Here is a 16626-nt window from a genome sequence, read left to right on the forward strand (position 1 = left end):
GGGACTGGATGTTTTGTCAAGCTTAAGCTTCTACATGGTCACAGGTATTTGTGAAAGGGTAAAACCAGAGCTTTTACTTTGTGAGACAATTTAATGGGATGCACTTTTATGCTTTGGCCTGAAAGCTTGCACCTCTCCAAGGGTCTTTTAAATGAATGTGCTGAAATTCAGAGCTGAAAGCTTAGGACAAGGGGAGGATGCAGCACACACTGGCTTCTCCATCACTTCAGAGCTGAGGTGGCCCATGCAGATCATGGAATGGGTTGGATTAGAAGGGACCTTAAAGATAATCTCATTCCAAACCCCTTCCATAGAGAGGGCCATCTTTCACTAGACCAGGTTGCTCCAAGCACCATACAACTTAGCCTTGAACACTTTAAGGTATGAGGCAGCCACAGCTTCTCTGGGCAACCTGTACCGGAGTCTCATCAGCCGCACAAATGAAGGATTCTTTCCTAATATTTAATCTAAACCTGCTCTCTGTTAGTTTGAAGCCATTCCCTTTGTCCTGGCACTGCATTCCCTTGTCAAAAGTCCCTCCCCATCCTCCCTTTAGGGGCCTAATGACACAGGTATTAATGGTCAACAGTGACTGCCCAGTGCTGTGGAGCTTTTTTGACAAGCCAGCTTGTGGTCAGCCCAAGTGCTCCGACCTTCCCCAAATGCTGGCACCAATTATTCATGTCTGTTGTCAAGAGCAGTGAGACATGAACCCATGGGCTCCCCTGAGCTCCCTCATGCATGCTCATCTCAGGCATATGATGGGGCACTTGGATGATGGTGTCACTTGTTTCTTTTTGCTTGCACAAGGTTACCAAGGCTAATATTTGAGGGCTGGGAATACAAACAGAAGATCCAAGTTTGCTCCCGCTCCCTGACCTCCCATAATATCAAGACTGCAGTTTAAGAGATATCATCAAAATTAAACATTAAATGTGATTGTGGGTGGAATGTATGGGATATGTAAGTATGTAACAGTATGGTTTAGGTATATTGTAATGCAAATAACATGCAGTGTGCTGGATGCAGCAAGGAATGCTTCCCTGTTAGCTTCTGTTCTGACATGTGAAGAATTTCACGTCTGAAAAATGCTATGACTGATAATGAGCATGAGGAATGATGGTGCAGTCTCACCAACCAAGATGAAAGGAAGCAGGTTAAGAAATAGAGTAATAGGAAAAAATTGTGCCAGTCTTTGCAGGTCATCCTCAATAACTCTACTTCTGTGATTTGCTTGATCTTGTTATATATGCTAGAACACATCATATGTTGTCTGTTAACCATGCTAGGAATGTCCTAGGCCCTTGTTGTCTTTTTTCAGTCTCAGAAAATCCTTCAAATATTCTTCCCTTTGAATTAATTCCTCACTGCATCTGTTTGCCTGGAATGTGAGTGATATGAACTGAGCTATTGACTCATCTATGTGCTATGCAGAGAGGGCATTTTTTGATTTTATTCTTATTGCTTGTCACTTGAGGTCACTCCCTCAACCATTACTTTCCAGTTAAATAAATCCTCTGAATGTTTTCCTTCTTGTTAGATTTCTGAGCTGTGATGCCTGAACATTTGAACTTTCCTTTTCTTGGATTAAATAGTAACTATTTAGTACTTGTGCTTCTATGCTCAGAGGTAGCTGTTCTGTATCCTCTGTACAATCCAAAGTGGAATGTTTCTTGTGACTGGGCACCTTTCCCTTGAATCAATACAAAAATGTTACCCAAAGGTACAGCAAGTTTGCCTCACAAAAGGAAAGAGTATTCCTAGGAACTGCTGCTAGAATGGGTAGAAATACTTAAATAGATAATGGTTGCCTCTGGTCCTTAGTTCTCTTTTGGAAAGCATTACCCCGCAACAAATAAAATGGAGCCAACATAACCATTTAAAATAGCAAAGTAAACAGTTCATGTCGTAGTCAAGATAATCCTTAATTTCTGCTGCTTATCTGAGATCTGCCCTGCTGATCTGATGGGAGGATTTAACCTTCCTGAAAGCTGTTATCAGTGTATGTGCTTGAACTGGGAAGACCTCTTTGCACCTGCTTTTCAGAGCCCTTTCTCCTAGGAGATTAATGCTGCTATGCCCCTTTTAGAAAGGAAAACCTCTGAAATATGGTTTATTTTTAGAGAGCTATACTAGGAATATTTTGCTACAATACAGCTTAAGGGAAATACTTTAAAAATAATGCCTATTTAAAACATGGTATTTTTTTCTTTCCTGAAGAAGCTTCTTGTCTTAAATTCAAATAATTTTTGTCTTACAAAAGAACATGTATATTTGTGGAAGTTAAAAAGAGATTAATTGGCCTGTGGTTACTGCTAGTTGTGTAACCAGCTCAAAATCAAAGCTATGGGGAATTTTAATTTCAAATTTCTTTGCTCTGTGTGGAAACCATTTTGTAATTTTCTGTTTCTCTTGGGATACTGTGTGAAACACAGAATGGCAGAGCAGATGGCATGTCTTCTCTTTCCAAAGAGACGAGTAATATCACTCTGTTCAAAGGAGAAATCTAAATGGGGTTTCACTGGGTTATGGGAAAGCCTAGTCTAACATCTGGATCAATACCAAATTCAGTGTCAGTTTAACAGGTTTAATGTATAATGCTTTTCCCAAGCAAATGGTGATGGTTTTGATGCTTTTTTTACTACATTTCTTATGGCTTATTTAAATTGAAAAGAAAAAAAATCTGTGTCTGGATTAAGACTTTCTGGTATACCTGTGCCAGTGGGAGGAGGGAGAGAATCAGTGGGTGAAACGTCTCAGGCTTAGTCATAGTAAGAGCAAGGAGTGATGGCCTGAATTATGCAGCAAAAGTTCTCAGAATAGCGAGTGAGTCACTACTGCCCTTGAACTTTCTGGATCTGAAACTATATTTATCATTTTGCATTGTTCCCAAGCTGTGTAGCTGTAGTCCCACACACAGAGCAACTTGCATTTTCTGCCCTCATGAGCTAAAACACAGACAGGGGAATTTCCAGGGAGAGAAGTCGAGGATCAATTTCTTTAGGTGAGTTTTAAGAAAAGCTTTAATGAAGAATACATGCTAATACATACATAATAATGTACTAGTGTGAAAGCAATACTAAAGGGTTAAATAAAGGAAAAAGTCAATAGAGTACAAAGTAAAAAACCAAAAAAATAGAAAAAAGGAAGTGAGTAAAATTGAAGAGTTCCTGTAGGGTCAAGTATCATGAGGTACTGTTTTGAGAGGCAAATATTTTTGTGAATGTAGTAGCTTTTTCTTTTCCTTCTCACCACCTTATCTGCAAGGTACTGAACAGAAACCACAGCACTAAAAGGAAAGATCCAGATTATTACATTTTTCATACTTCCACCTCTTCTCCCCCTACAGTATAAGAGATGAATTAGATGAGTTTTTGCACTAGGTTGTGGCTGAACAGCTGGCTTAGAAAAGAGTGCAGCTGTCACACCAGCAAACCACCTTGGCACTAAAATTCAGAATCTTGTAGTGTCTGCAGAACTGTGTGTTTGATTAGTGACCAAATACACATTCTGGAAGAGTCAGCACTCACTGTCTCTGGTCTTAGAGCAGCAGACTCTGTGAAAGAATGGAAAAGGTGTTTGAGAGACTTCTATCTTTAGAGTATTTTACATAACGGAATTTTAGAAATGAGAAATATTATTATTGGGCGGCAGGATAAAAGAGGCAGTATTGGCTTGCCAAAAAGGACTTAGCAAATGGAAATCCAAAATTAGTTCCAGGAAATATAATAGATAATGTAATAAGTATGTGAGAACTGCAGGTACTTTGCATTTTTGTATGTGAAGTTACTGCAGCACAGGATTACACATCCCACACTGGTGTTTCAAGTTTCCTTGATCAGTGGGAAGAAAACCATTGGTGTGTGGAGGCTCATTTTATAGGCATAGATTATCAGCTATCTTTGTACCTTCTTCCAAAAACCCTCATGGCTGTTGTGACAATTTATTAGCATAGGGAACTCCTGTGGGTATTTGTGCTGCCGGGTAAGTAGGAGCACAAGGCAAGCCTATTCTCCACGTCTATTTGTAGTTATCTCAGAGTGCATGAAAAATGGGTAACAGAACCCTCTCTGTTTTATGGGGGTCTTAAAGAGCAATTTACTATTCGTAGACAGCTGAAACTTTCAATCTGGGGGGTGGTGGAAAACAAAATATCAGTATCTTCAGAGTAAAACACTTCCAATAAAGTGTGTAGCAAGATCATTTTAACTCAAAATTGCAGCTTTTCTGCCCCCACCTCTGCCAAACATAATAAACATACCAGATGAAATAAACTTCAATGCATGGGGAAATTGTTCACCAGGAAATTCAGCAGTAGTAAACTCACAGATCCACAAGTATTTACATTTTTGCTCCAAAAATTAAGATTCCTAAACTGAGAAGACTAGGGACAATTAAAAAACTAGTTTGCATGTTGGCATTACGGAGGAAGTAGGATGACAAGAAATCTCCTCTTCTTCTGTTGCCCATAATGGATACAATTTGCTAATATAGATTTGTACTCATCTAGGACAAATTTAGCAGTTGGTGATGTGAGCAAAGTTTCACCAAGGAACTGCAAAATCTGTGACTTCCAAAATGTTACATCCTGACAGCTGTGACAGAAGCTTAAGTGTATATAAGGAGTGACATTTACACCTTGTATTGGAGCCCTGCAGTTATTTTCTGCTGCTCTTCTCTGCTACACTTTTGCATTTAGGACTTTGCAATCATAGGTCGGTGGTTCCCAAACTGGGACATGAAGGTCAGCAGCAGCAAAATTTCTGCACTCTGATTTAATGTTTCACGATGTGAACATGAAGAATGGCCGCACCCAGTTCACCTAGGCACCCAGGTGGTTGATTTTTGTGTTTGGTTTATTTGTTTTTCTTAAAAGCTAAAAACTTCAGACGTTTGAACCAAGACTTACAGCCTCCACCGTAAGTTTTGGTAATGAGCTATGCAGTTATCCTTTTATTGAAGGTACATGGAAACCCTTTAGTAGCTCTGCTCCTTGTCAGAAACGTTTACCCCAAAAAGTGTGGGAACAGCCATTCCTGCTGAGGGTATTTCCAACAGGCTGCTGTTCCCTGAGCCCTTTCCTTGCCCGGTGGGTGATGGACACAGGCCCTGAGCATTCCTCTCTCTCCTCTGTGAGACACTGACAGGACTGAGGGGATGGCCTGGAGCTGTGTCAGCAGAGGTTTAGGTTGGATTTTAGGGAGAATGTTTTTCACCCAGAGGATGGTCGGGAAATAGAACAGGCTCACCAGCCTGGCAAGAGTTCCAAAAGTGTTCGGACAAGGCTCCCAGGCACAGGGTGAAGTTCTTGGGATGCACTGTGCAGGGCCACGGGTTGGATTCGATGATCGCTTGTGGGTCCCTTCCTGCCGGCACGGCAGAGGCGGTGCACTTCGTAATCAAAAACATACAGTTTTAAAAATGGCCATATCCATGGCAACCTGAACCCGACACCGCCGCAGGCCGGCCCGCTCCCAACGCCTTTACACGTCGCAGGGCGAGGGAGGGAAGGAAGGAGGGAGGAAGGAATGAGGGAGGGAGGCGGCGCGCCGGGCCCCCCTCAGAGCTGCGGCTCCGCCCGCTGGGGGCGCTGCTGCTCCCGCCCCGCCGGCCGCGCGCGACACCGGCGGCCCCGCGGGGAGACTGGGGGCGTGGCCACGGCCTGAGTGACGTGCCGGCTGGCCAATGGGCGCTCCGCCCGCCTGACAGTTAATCGGGCTGGGCCAATGGTGCGCCGCGGGGGGCGGGCGCGGCGCGGCGCGAGAGGCGCGGCCGGGCGGCGCGGCGGGCAGTCGGCGCGGTGGCGCAGGATGATGCGGCTGTGGCGCTCGGCGCTGCTGCGGGAGCTGCTGCTGCTCGGCCCGCCGGGGGCGGCCGGCGGCGGGGCTCCGGCCCCGGGACCCGCCGCCGGGACCAGGCGCCTCCCGCCGCCGCTCGCCGCCCTCGGCGCCAGCCCGCCCGCCGCCCGCCGCGGCCCGGCGGCGCTGCCCTCAGCGCGAGGTCTGTGCACCCGCTCGGAGGGAGCCTTGGAGGAGCCGGGGAAGGGGGCGCAGGCGCCGTCGCCGACTCCTGGCGAGCCCCCGGCCGACAGCGGCCACAACAATAACCACGGCGGCGGCGGCAAGGAGGTGGCCGTAGGCGGCGGCGGGGAGAAGTGAGTGTGGAGGGGGCGGCGGGCGCGGGGGATGATGCGGAGGCGCCATGTGAGCGCCGCCTCCCCTTCGCACGCGTGGTGCCTGCGGAAGGGGCCGGGCCGGGCCGGGCGGGCGCTTCCCCGGCAGGTGCGGGGACCCCGCGGGTGCCGAGCTCCATCCCGGCTGCCGGCGGCTCGGAGCGGGAGGGAAGCCACACGCGTGGCGGGGTGTGCGCCCCTCGGGGCTGTGTGGGCCCGGCCCGGGGGTCCCTCCGCCCCCGTGCGGGGCTGCCGGCCCTGGGGAGGTCCGGAGTGGGCAGCGTGCCGCTAGGCTGGCTTCGGAAGCGCTGCCGCTTGGTTAAAAATATTTGTTAAGAGAAGCGAAAGCTGTGTCATCTCGCATTAATTATTAAAGGCAGTGTGCGTGGTGCGTAGTGCTACCTTGGAAGTTTTGCAGCGCTGTCTTCTCCCTGTCTGTATGCACCTGGATGCGTTCCGGTGTAACCTGCTCTGGGGTCATTGGACTGGGTGTTCTCCAGAGGTCCCTTCCAGCCCTAACAATTCTGCGATCTAGTGCAGCCAGGGACAGAGAGTGCCATCCGTACGTGGTGAGTTCAGATGTTTATAGGTGCTGCAGGATGTGTGCCTGTGCCAAGAGATTCTTATTTGTCCCTTAGTGGCAAAGGTACATGCAGGTAGTAGAATTACAAGGCTTTATGTTTTTATGAAGTTAATATTCCTTCACTCAGAACCCGAAATTAAAAAAAAGGTTGGAGACAGGTGTACCAGCTCCAGGTTTTGTACCCGATGATGGCTGGTAGTGGATACCAGGTGTAGAGTGTAATGAAGAGGTAAATGGATTGGCAGAGCATTGTTTGTTAGTTCTCAGCATTATACAAGTTTTGAATGTTCGTTTCCTGCCACCCCCTATCTTGGCAGTCTGTGTGTTGGATGTTTGAACCTGGCTACATTTAGAATCTCAGGTAACCTTTTACAAGAAGTTTGACAGCTGCAAGCCCCGTGAAGACTCCTCCTTTGTGTGTGTCTGAAATGTGCCCCGTGGCATTCCTGTAGGCACCCTTTGCACTGATTATGGGGTGGCGTAATTAAAATTAAACCCAAGCTGCTTTCCCAGGCTTTGCTACGCTTATTACCTAGATGAAAAGAGCAAATGACAAAAGAAACAGGGCCGAGAAAGGAGTACCTTGTTTTGACACTGAGAAGTCTCTGTTAAGCTAATGCTAAGAGGAAGTCTGGCAAAGATTCCATAAGGCTGAAGCCCCTAGCTTAATAGTTCTGCTTTTGAGTTGTGGTTTGTGGGGCTTTTTTTAGCATGAACTTCAGTATGGCAGGTGGGGAGAGAGGCTGTGGCCTTGTTCTTCTTTGGTTTTTCCCCCCAGATACTTTAGCTGCTCAGCCTGGTTCATAGCCTGCTTTAAAGGCATCACCAGTTACTTCTGCTATCTGATGCCTTAAAAAATGCATGCACATCAGGTTACGTAACCGTATACAATATAATACACAATTTTTTTTTAACTAATTTTTAATTTTTTTTTTAATTTATGCTATTGTTCAGGAAATATGAAGTCTCCTCTTTGAGTTAGCTCTTTATATAATTTTTTGGAACAAAATAATATTCTTCCATGGCTTGAATAGGTGTGGTTTATAAAGACTGCACTTCTGTTTTCAAGCAGGAATACAGACATTAAATACTTTGGAAAAAAACAGCATGCCAGCTGTGATGGGTTTTTGAGGATATTGCAGAGGTGATTTATTGAAGAAGTAACATTTTCTTAAGCTGAACTGTTATTAGCTTCCTATGCTAGCATCAATTAGGGAAATTCTTTAATGTCTAACATGTGGTAAAGCTATGTAATCACAAATCAGTTAAGCACTTTTAATACTTTTTGGCTTTTGGCAGAAGGATGTATTTGAAAGTCAGATGTTTGTTCTTTGAGTCTTACTGCAAAATGAACTGCAAAATAAAACACCTAGCATACAGTTACAAATACAGAAAAAGCTAGAAACTTTCATTTCAGGTTGTGCAGGAATTCCTGGTGGCACATTAGGCTGCTGAGTACTTTCATTCTTACTTTTCTTGAAGCAGAACTGTGAAAATCTTCCTTCAGGCGTTTGTAAATGGTACATTCCATGGGGAAGTGGTTGCTATATTAAGACAGGGTCGAGAAGAAAAGTGAGATTCTTCAAAAGACAGGTGTCTGAACTGCGCTGGCAGCTGGGCTAAGTCAGTGCTGTCTGTACTCTGCTGAGTCCAGCACTTTGCCATCCGTAGTGTCTTAACATTTGAGTGGTGTTTGGCAAATGGTTTGTGGGCCCAACTGGCAGTAGTTTGGTTTTTGTTTTTAATTAGTGTTGGGGGGCATTTTTTTTTTTCCTATTTGGTTATAAGGTCAGGGTTCTGGGATGCTGAAATAAGCCACGATGTCAAAAGACAGCAGTAAGGTTTTCCTCTTTATTTGCTTTCCTAACAGTCCTTGCATACAGAGTAGGAGTTGCAAGTAAAAGCCTAAAATGTTCTGTGCAAAGACTGTACAGAAGTTTAGAGCAGTTTAATTCCTCATAGTGAGAATAAATTATGAGGTCTGTGGCTGATGAAATAACTAGTATCCCATTGCATAACCAGATCCCCTGGTGCATTTTTTCCATAACATCTTCCACCACCTCCTTATCCCTGCTATCCAGCCTTCACACTGTGTATCCAACTGTAACTTAATGTCTTTTGGAGAGGAAAAATGATTGAGCTTAAACTGAGAGTGGTCACAGACTAGTAAATTTAATTAATAGGAACTGTGGATTAAATCACAATCATATCTATGTTCATGCCTGAGTTATTAAAACACAACAGCCTAATATACTCCTTAGTTATAGATGTGTTTAATACTTAATACCCTTTGCTCCTATTTTCAATGTAACTGTTCTTTGCTTTTACTTTCAATGTAACAGTTCATCTTGCATCTTGTGCTGGTCAGTAAAGGGATGAAGCAGTTTATCTTAGTGTAGAAGCTTTTTCCGAAATTCAAAAGGCCTTGATTAAGATGAGAGGGAGGAGCAAAACGTGAGTGACCTTAACTTTTGAAAGCTAAATTGCTCACTTTTTACAATGGTGCTGGACACTTGTATATAGAATATCACAAAATGGTTAAAGGAAGCTTAAGGGTTTTTTTTTTTTTTTTAATGACAAGGGAGTGTTAGTGGTCTTTTTTAAGGCCAGAGATGAATTCTGGAGATACTTTTTAAAATGAAATTGCTTTTACAGGCCAGGTTACAGAGGAATAACTAGTAACCACTCAGTGTTTCATTTTGCTGATACTTCTGATGGAGTGTGAATACAATAATCAGAGATGCAAGAAGAAGTTAGAAGTGCGCTTTGTTAGACCTTTCATAACTTCTGTCGAGGTCAAGGCTTTGAAGCTAGAGTTTTTTGTTTTATCTTAAACAGTTTGTTAGCTACTAAACAAGTCTGTCTTTGGTCTAAGTTTATAAATATGTAGTTTGCTTTTGCATCTTGCTAGTTCTTGGGTAAATAGCTACCGCCCTCTGTTAGGCCCAGTGTCTCACTATATGAGTGGACACAAAGTAGTTACTCAGTGACCTAAGTAACTAAGTTGGAGATACAACCAAGATAATACAGCATCTGCAGTGTGGTGACAGCTTTTCCAAGGTGCCTGTCTTAGGTAGAATGGCTACTAACTGTGACTTGTGGCTTTCACAGAATCCCAGAATAGTTTGGATGGGAAGAGACCTTTAAAGGTCACTTAGTCCAAACCCCTCTGCAATGAGCAGAGACATCTTCGACCAGATCAGGCTGCTGAGAGCCTCATGCAATCTGACCTTGAATGTTTCCAGGGATGGGACACTTGCCACCTCTCTGGTGGTAAATCTCTTCCAGAATTTCACCACCATCACCATAAAATTTCTTCATTATATCTAATATAAAGCTGCCTTGCCCTCTTTTAGTGGAAAACCATTGTGCCTCGTCCTTGTTATGACCTCTATGCTGTGACGGATCCTGTTAAAAACCTGTCCCTGTCCTTCTTATAGGCTCACTGTAGGTACTGAAAGGCTGCAGTGAGGTCTCCCAGTAACTGTGGCCTCATTTTTGTGATTAGTGTCATATTTGTTAATAAGGCCTGAAACTATTATTAGCAATTATTATTATATCATATCTTTATATTATTTGTTGTTCTGTAAATCCTGTTCTGCATTTTGGCAGTTCTGTCTTGAAGTACAGAGCAAGAATCTTCTGTATTATTTGAAATTTAATCTTGTTTCTATCCTAGAAACACTTGTTAAAATGAAGTCCTCCCCAGAATCTGGTGTAGGCATTGTACTGATGCAAAAGGAAGAGCTGAAAGGAGGACTGCAAAGCCCTTGTGCTTGGAATTCCTCTGTTGTTTTTTCTTTGTATTTAAGAAAACAGTCCACCAGTATTGTACTTCATAGATTAGTATACTACCAAAGAATTCTAGTTGTTTAATAGTCTGGTGATTATTTATTTTTTTAAAGAAGGTAAATAAGTATCAATAGTCCTTATTCATGAAGTCAGGTAAACTGGAATTTCCACTTAATTTGACTGTGGAAATTGCAAGTTCCCTGACCTGAAAAACAGCTTTTTACTTGTGTGGAACAGAATTATCTTGCTTAGTGTGTTCACAGTGCCAAAACACATCTTTTAGGTTAAGCAAATAGTTACTGACATCACTGATCTGATAAACTGCAGAGCAAGCTTTTTCACCCCTATTTAGCAGATAAACTTTACCAAAAGATGGACTATTTGACAAGGAGCAATTTTCTGTAAATATATTGAATGTCATCTTCTTTGCTTTGGTCATCTGTGCAGCTCCATTGTTTAATTAGGCTGAGTGACCCAATATTAAACAACAGCAGATGTGAAAACCATGTTGAGAGATTTTCTGCTGTGAAAGGCGCACATCTTTTAACAGGTTAGTTTTATAAAGAGGCAGGTAAAATCTTGGTTAAATAGCTGAAGTATTTTTCTGCACCTTTCCAGATAGAAATCCCTTACTTGGAACAGCTGTAAAATTTTAAGTAATTGCTCAGAAATGTGTAATTAATTAGGTTATCAGTTGACATTTCTCAGTGTGTTTGTTGGCTGGTTTTGCCTGTGTGAAATAGGAACGTTTCCTCTACCAGACCTTCAGCAGCCCAGGAATGACTGGTGTAGCAGAGACATTCCCTAAAACATGAAATCTCAACATTTTGGGAAGCTCAGTTGAATGCTTTGTGTAAATGATGAAGATGTAATTTAGCATAACTTTTAAAATTAGTTCCCTGCAGGATTAGGATGCAGACACACGGTGAAACTTTAGTTGCTGTGTTGGTAGTTCTGGTTCTGTTGGCTTGACTGGGCATACTGTCCCCAAAGGATTAAAAGTGAAACATGCTGCCTGGAAGACCTGAATTTTCTTTAGGAAAGGAAATTCAGTAATTTGCTTGAGGTAGTTGCAAGCGTTTGTCTTGGTTGAATTGCCAGCCTGTTTGTGCATTAGTCAGCCAGCATAATTTAAATTTAAAAAAAATAAATCTAGACTGTAAGACAAGGAAAGTTCTGTTGGCTTACAAAGCTGTCTTCTGTTCTTAGTATGTAAGTACAGTGTTTCAAATTATAAAATGAGAGGTGATATTTTTTACTACTGGTTTTCACAGCTAGTTATGAGGAAAGGAGGGAGGCAAGGGCAATCTAGAGGTTGTCTCAAATTTATAAGGGTATTTGGATTTAATCAGATTTTTATTAAAAATAATCATAAATCTGACTTGTGTAAGTATTGGGAGAGGAGAGGATTAAACATCAGTCAGTAAGATTGCATTGGCCTATCTAGAGTCTGTGCTTAGCTGTAGCATTTTATTTTTGCAGTTGAGATCTGCTATTCAAAGAATGACTAATCTCTTGAAAATATCAGTGACTGGAATTTGGACCTGCATTTTGTAAACACATGCATAAATGTATAAAAATACGTAAATTGCCCTGAGCATTCTAGTTTCAGGCAGTAGTTTATCTATTACTGTTTAGTAACAAGTATTTCCAGTATTAATAGATTAAAAGATAGACCTTTAAAATTGATGGCTAAAATAATGTAAGACTGCATACTCTGCATTTTAGTTACTATCTACATCTTTTTCTCTTTTGGTTTTATGTATTTTTTGTTTGTCAGACATTGGAACATTGACTTTTTTGTTTGGAAACCAACCTGGGCACTTCAGGGGACCAAAGACTCAGAATCCCTTTGCTGTAGTGGGCTCCTGCCTGCTGCAGGGTGCTCTGGAATATCAAGGAGTATTTTTGTATTTAAATCTGTAAACTTCCAAAGGCTTTGGGGGAAAGGTGTCAGTACTACAGCTTTCTGTCTTAGAAGGAGTCTGAATGCTTAGTTTGGTAGGTTTCCTTCAGATTTCACATAAAATGGAGATGCAGGTAAGGAGAAACTGCAGGTGTAGGGGAAGCATATCTGGGAGTGAAATAGGTGACGCCTGGGATGGTGTGTTTACACTGATAAGCACAGTGACCATTAAAGGTGCATCTACACTGGGTTTACTTAGCTAAGTAGGTGTGATGAGAGTCACTCCTTCTGCTTCATGGGCTCTATTATGCTGCAGATGGCTTTGCTTGTTCCAAGGTAACTGATAGGGCTTACATAAGCTTCTAGAAGGATAAGGACTTTAGGGCTCTTCTGTGGAGTCCTGAAAACAGGACTGCTTTGAAGAAAATGTTACACATGTATCATCTCCTTCTCATGCCTGTAGAAGTTGGGTCAGTATGCTCGACGACTTCATTATAAGGCATGTAGATCCTGGAATCTTATAAATAATTTATCCTTTGCAAGTAACATGTCTATCCTTGGTAACATCAAAAAGAGATATGTGATTAATCTGCTCCCCAAAAAAATCTAAATATAATCTTAGTGGTAAATGTATGACAGTGAAAATATGACTGAGTTGCAGTTAAGAGTGTTTGCTACTGTAAAATCTATGTCTGGTGCTTGTAATATTACCATTTTTTATCTGCTTCAAGTCTGTCTAAGCTTTGTGTTCGCTGATGAAAATGTTCTTTGAAATTAGTGGCAGCAGTGAAAATGTGTTTCCCTGAGGATAATGCAAAAATGTGTATAAATAAAAATAGGCACTAAAATAATCTATGCTTTTTTTCTTTTCGGTTTTTCAGTAAAATAAAACAAGGTCTCCTTCCCAGCTTAGAAGATCTACTTTTCTATACTATTGCAGAAGGACAAGAAAAAATACCAGTTCATAAGTTCATAACTGTAAGTTTACTCTTCCAAAGTCCTGTATGAATGTTAACTACTGCAAGGTTATTTTAACTTTCTAAGTGCAAGAATGCAAAGCAAAGAATTTCTGTTGTACATGTTTAGCTTTGGGAAGGGATGTAACTATTGTTTCCTCCCACCCCCCAGTGCTGTTTCTGCAGTTAAGTAAGAGAATGATTGTATTAAAGTTATTATTTACTTCTTTGATGTGCAGAAGAGTATGCTTGAAGACAACTGTGCCTGTGGCTTGAGCTTGTGTAAATTGTGGTTGTGCCACTGGATTTGAAGTAACGTTAATGCTTTGACATAAAATGCAGCCAAAATGGCCAAAGGAAATTGCTAAAGGATCAGTAGAGTGTCACAATGTCTCTGTTGATGATGCAGTGGCGGATCTCTTACAGTGACAAACAGTGAGCAGTGGATAACTTGATTGTAAAAGCGTGTCTTTTCACTTAGTAATTATTGTTTTATTGTAATAGGCACTCAAATCTACAGGATTACGTACGTCTGATCCTCGATTGAAAGAGTGCATGGATATGCTAAGACTGACTCTTCAGACTACTTCAGATGGTGTTATGCTGGACAAAGACCTTTTTAAAAAGTAAACTTTTTGTCAATTATGTAACTGTATAATTCCAAATGAATGCTGTCTGTGTGCTACTGAGTGCTGTCTTAAGGAGAGACATAAGGTATATAAATTGATTAGAAAGGGAGTCAAACCCACGCTCCTGATCCTATTTTGATAGAAGTTTGTTCTCAGATTTCATGCAGCAGACAGGCTGTGTGAGCTCCACAAGAGTTTAATGTGTCAGTGTTGTGTGCATGTGTATCTGACCCCATAGTGCAACTCTTGGTCAGATGCCAAGCAAAATTAATTGATGCAGCATGAAGTGTTTAGTATGATTACATAAAACTGCTCTCTCACTACATTGTCAGTTTTTCATCTGAAGTTCAGGATGCTGCTTCTGTGTGGCGAGATGTTCAGAGCATGTGTGTAATTCTAAAAGTGTGTATGGGGAAAACAGTGATGTTAAATTTCAATATATGTGGAGATGAGGGGATTAGGATTGCAGGCATTGGTCTGTTTTGGAAAAGGTCTGTGTGCTGTATTTTAGTCACGCTTTTGTTTGTTTTTTTTTTTTTTAAGCAAAGTCTGTAGGCAGCTGAGTAGTATCAGCACTGTTTCAGGATGTCTTCTGTTCATTTCAAAGCACACTCCTTTGTTCCTCTACTTGCAGCTTTTGTGTGCTGAAAGATTGGAAATTTAGAGGCTCATAAATTTTGAAATGAAATTTTAGACTATTTTTGTCTACATTTTTATTCCATTTACAGGGGCAATAATAAGACCTAAAACTTATTTGCACGTACAGTTTTTAATTGTATCTATATAATACATATATTTTATGTACATATAGGATATAGAATGTATACAGTATATGCTTATGCTATCCTATGTATTTACATACTTTATGTAAGTATAAATATATAAACACAAAGTATATATATAAATATATATATATAAACATTTTTTGAAATAGATTGAGAAAAAGTGAATGTCTGTGTGTGTGACAAAAAAGCCAGTCAACTCCTTAAGCAGATGTGAGATACTTTGTAAAGGTTCAGCGTGAGTTGATTTTACTCCTGTTTTAAGTTCTAGACCAGGTCTTCACTGTTTTTATTGTCAGCAGAGTAAAACCTCTTATTTTTTAGATTCAAAAACCTTCCTGGGTGTATGGATGGATTGGAAAGGAAATTCATTTCCTATTATGTGTTATTTATACCAAAAGGCTTATTTGTCACAATAAACTGAATTATGTTTTAGTCAAGGGCTCTGCATTTGAAAAAGAACTGATTGCTAATTAGCAGCATTATCTTATATTCTGTGTCACATCTCTGGGACTCACTTCTCTGTGTGAGTAGTTATAACTATTTGTTGAAAGCTTACATGGTTGCTTCTTGTGTAGGAAGAGTTTTGAATATCAAGACTATACAGAGGTGGAGAGGTAAATCCTATTTCATGTAGCAAGTTTTTCTTTGCAGCAGGTTTCTTTGCAACCTTTTTTATAAATTAAAGACCTCTGAGCTGTAGTTACCTGTTGCTTGTAGGGACACTGCATTTGTTGTGAAGAGACTTGCACAGGGTCTCTGTATTTTCTTCTTCAAGTGTTTAAGGTGTGAAATACTATAATATATCTACACAGCCGTACTTACCTCAGGACTTGAAAGCTTCGGTTCCCTAAACATAGAAGTCAGTAGTGTAATTCTCCTCTTGAATTTGAATCCAAAGCTGCCAGATCAAATTAAGTATTAAGGTTAAGTGATCTGGAGTACTGGTAGCATAAGCTTGACTAAATCAATCAAGTCCAGTAGAAATTACCAGTGAAATACACCAGCTCATGCATCTGTGTTGTCTGTTTCTATATGTCTTTTTAGTGGTTCTAAACATTAGGCTCCAATTTGACTAAAATTGCATTATTTTGAAGTTTTTTAGCTTTACAGCACTCTCCACATCAGAAAGAGTCTCCGTGTTACAGGCAGAACAACATGGAGTTTTAATCTTTTGTCTGCAGAATTTCTTGAGTTGATTTCTGGGGTGCATATTTTGGAGAGAGTACTGATAAATTTATGAATTAGCTGTTCATGTTGCATTTGTTTAAAGTAGTGTGGTCTTTGCAGGGTGACATCAGGCTACTTCTGAAAGCAGTGCAACATGGTTAGCTTGCTATGAGAATTTTTCTTTTCTACCTTTTTGGTACTACTTAATATAATAGTACTGTCTATTGTTAGATGAAACTTGGGCTGTGTAGGGAAGTAGTAATAAGCAATCTGAGTCAGAACTTCAAGAATAGCAAGGTGGTAAAGGAAACAAAGTGATTCTAACTTTACACTAGGGAACAAAGATGCGATTTCCAAAAACCCTCCCAACTCTTGCTTTCAAATTTCGTTATACAAGTCATTGACAGTTAATATAGATCATAAGACTGGCAGCCTAATCTTCCTAACCAATATGTCTCAGGAAAAATTTGTAATTTGAAATGACTGTTTTTTAAAGTGGGGCAAGAAATGCTTGGATTGGGATTTGGCAAGAGAGTTCTTTTTTTTTTTTTTTTAGGCTGAGATTGTAAAGTTTGTGGAAATGGAAGAGTATAAAGTAGGAAGTTTTTAGTGTACCTATCCTGAACACCACTAAAC

At 41.1% G+C, this 16626-nt stretch overlaps 1 protein-coding gene across 2 annotated transcripts in view; it reads left to right on the plus strand.

The window, feature by feature from the left end:
• The first annotated feature begins 5726 nt into the window (after positions 1–5726).
• GLS (glutaminase) overlaps positions 5727–16626 on the plus strand; it is a 58258-nt gene continuing 47358 nt past the window's right edge. The window contains exons 1-3 of one of the 2 annotated variants that reach the window (XM_056495739.1): positions 5727–6154; positions 13335–13431; positions 13914–14035. In XM_056495739.1, coding sequence (XP_056351714.1) covers positions 5727–6154; positions 13335–13431; positions 13914–14035 — 647 coding nt within the window. The remainder of the gene's footprint in view (positions 6155–13334; positions 13432–13913; positions 14036–16626) is intronic. The other variant, XM_056495740.1, reaches the window with a different exon arrangement.

This window comes from Oenanthe melanoleuca, chromosome 7, assembly GCF_029582105.1.
Source record: "Oenanthe melanoleuca isolate GR-GAL-2019-014 chromosome 7, OMel1.0, whole genome shotgun sequence".
Classification (NCBI taxonomy): Eukaryota; Metazoa; Chordata; class Aves; order Passeriformes; family Muscicapidae; genus Oenanthe; species Oenanthe melanoleuca.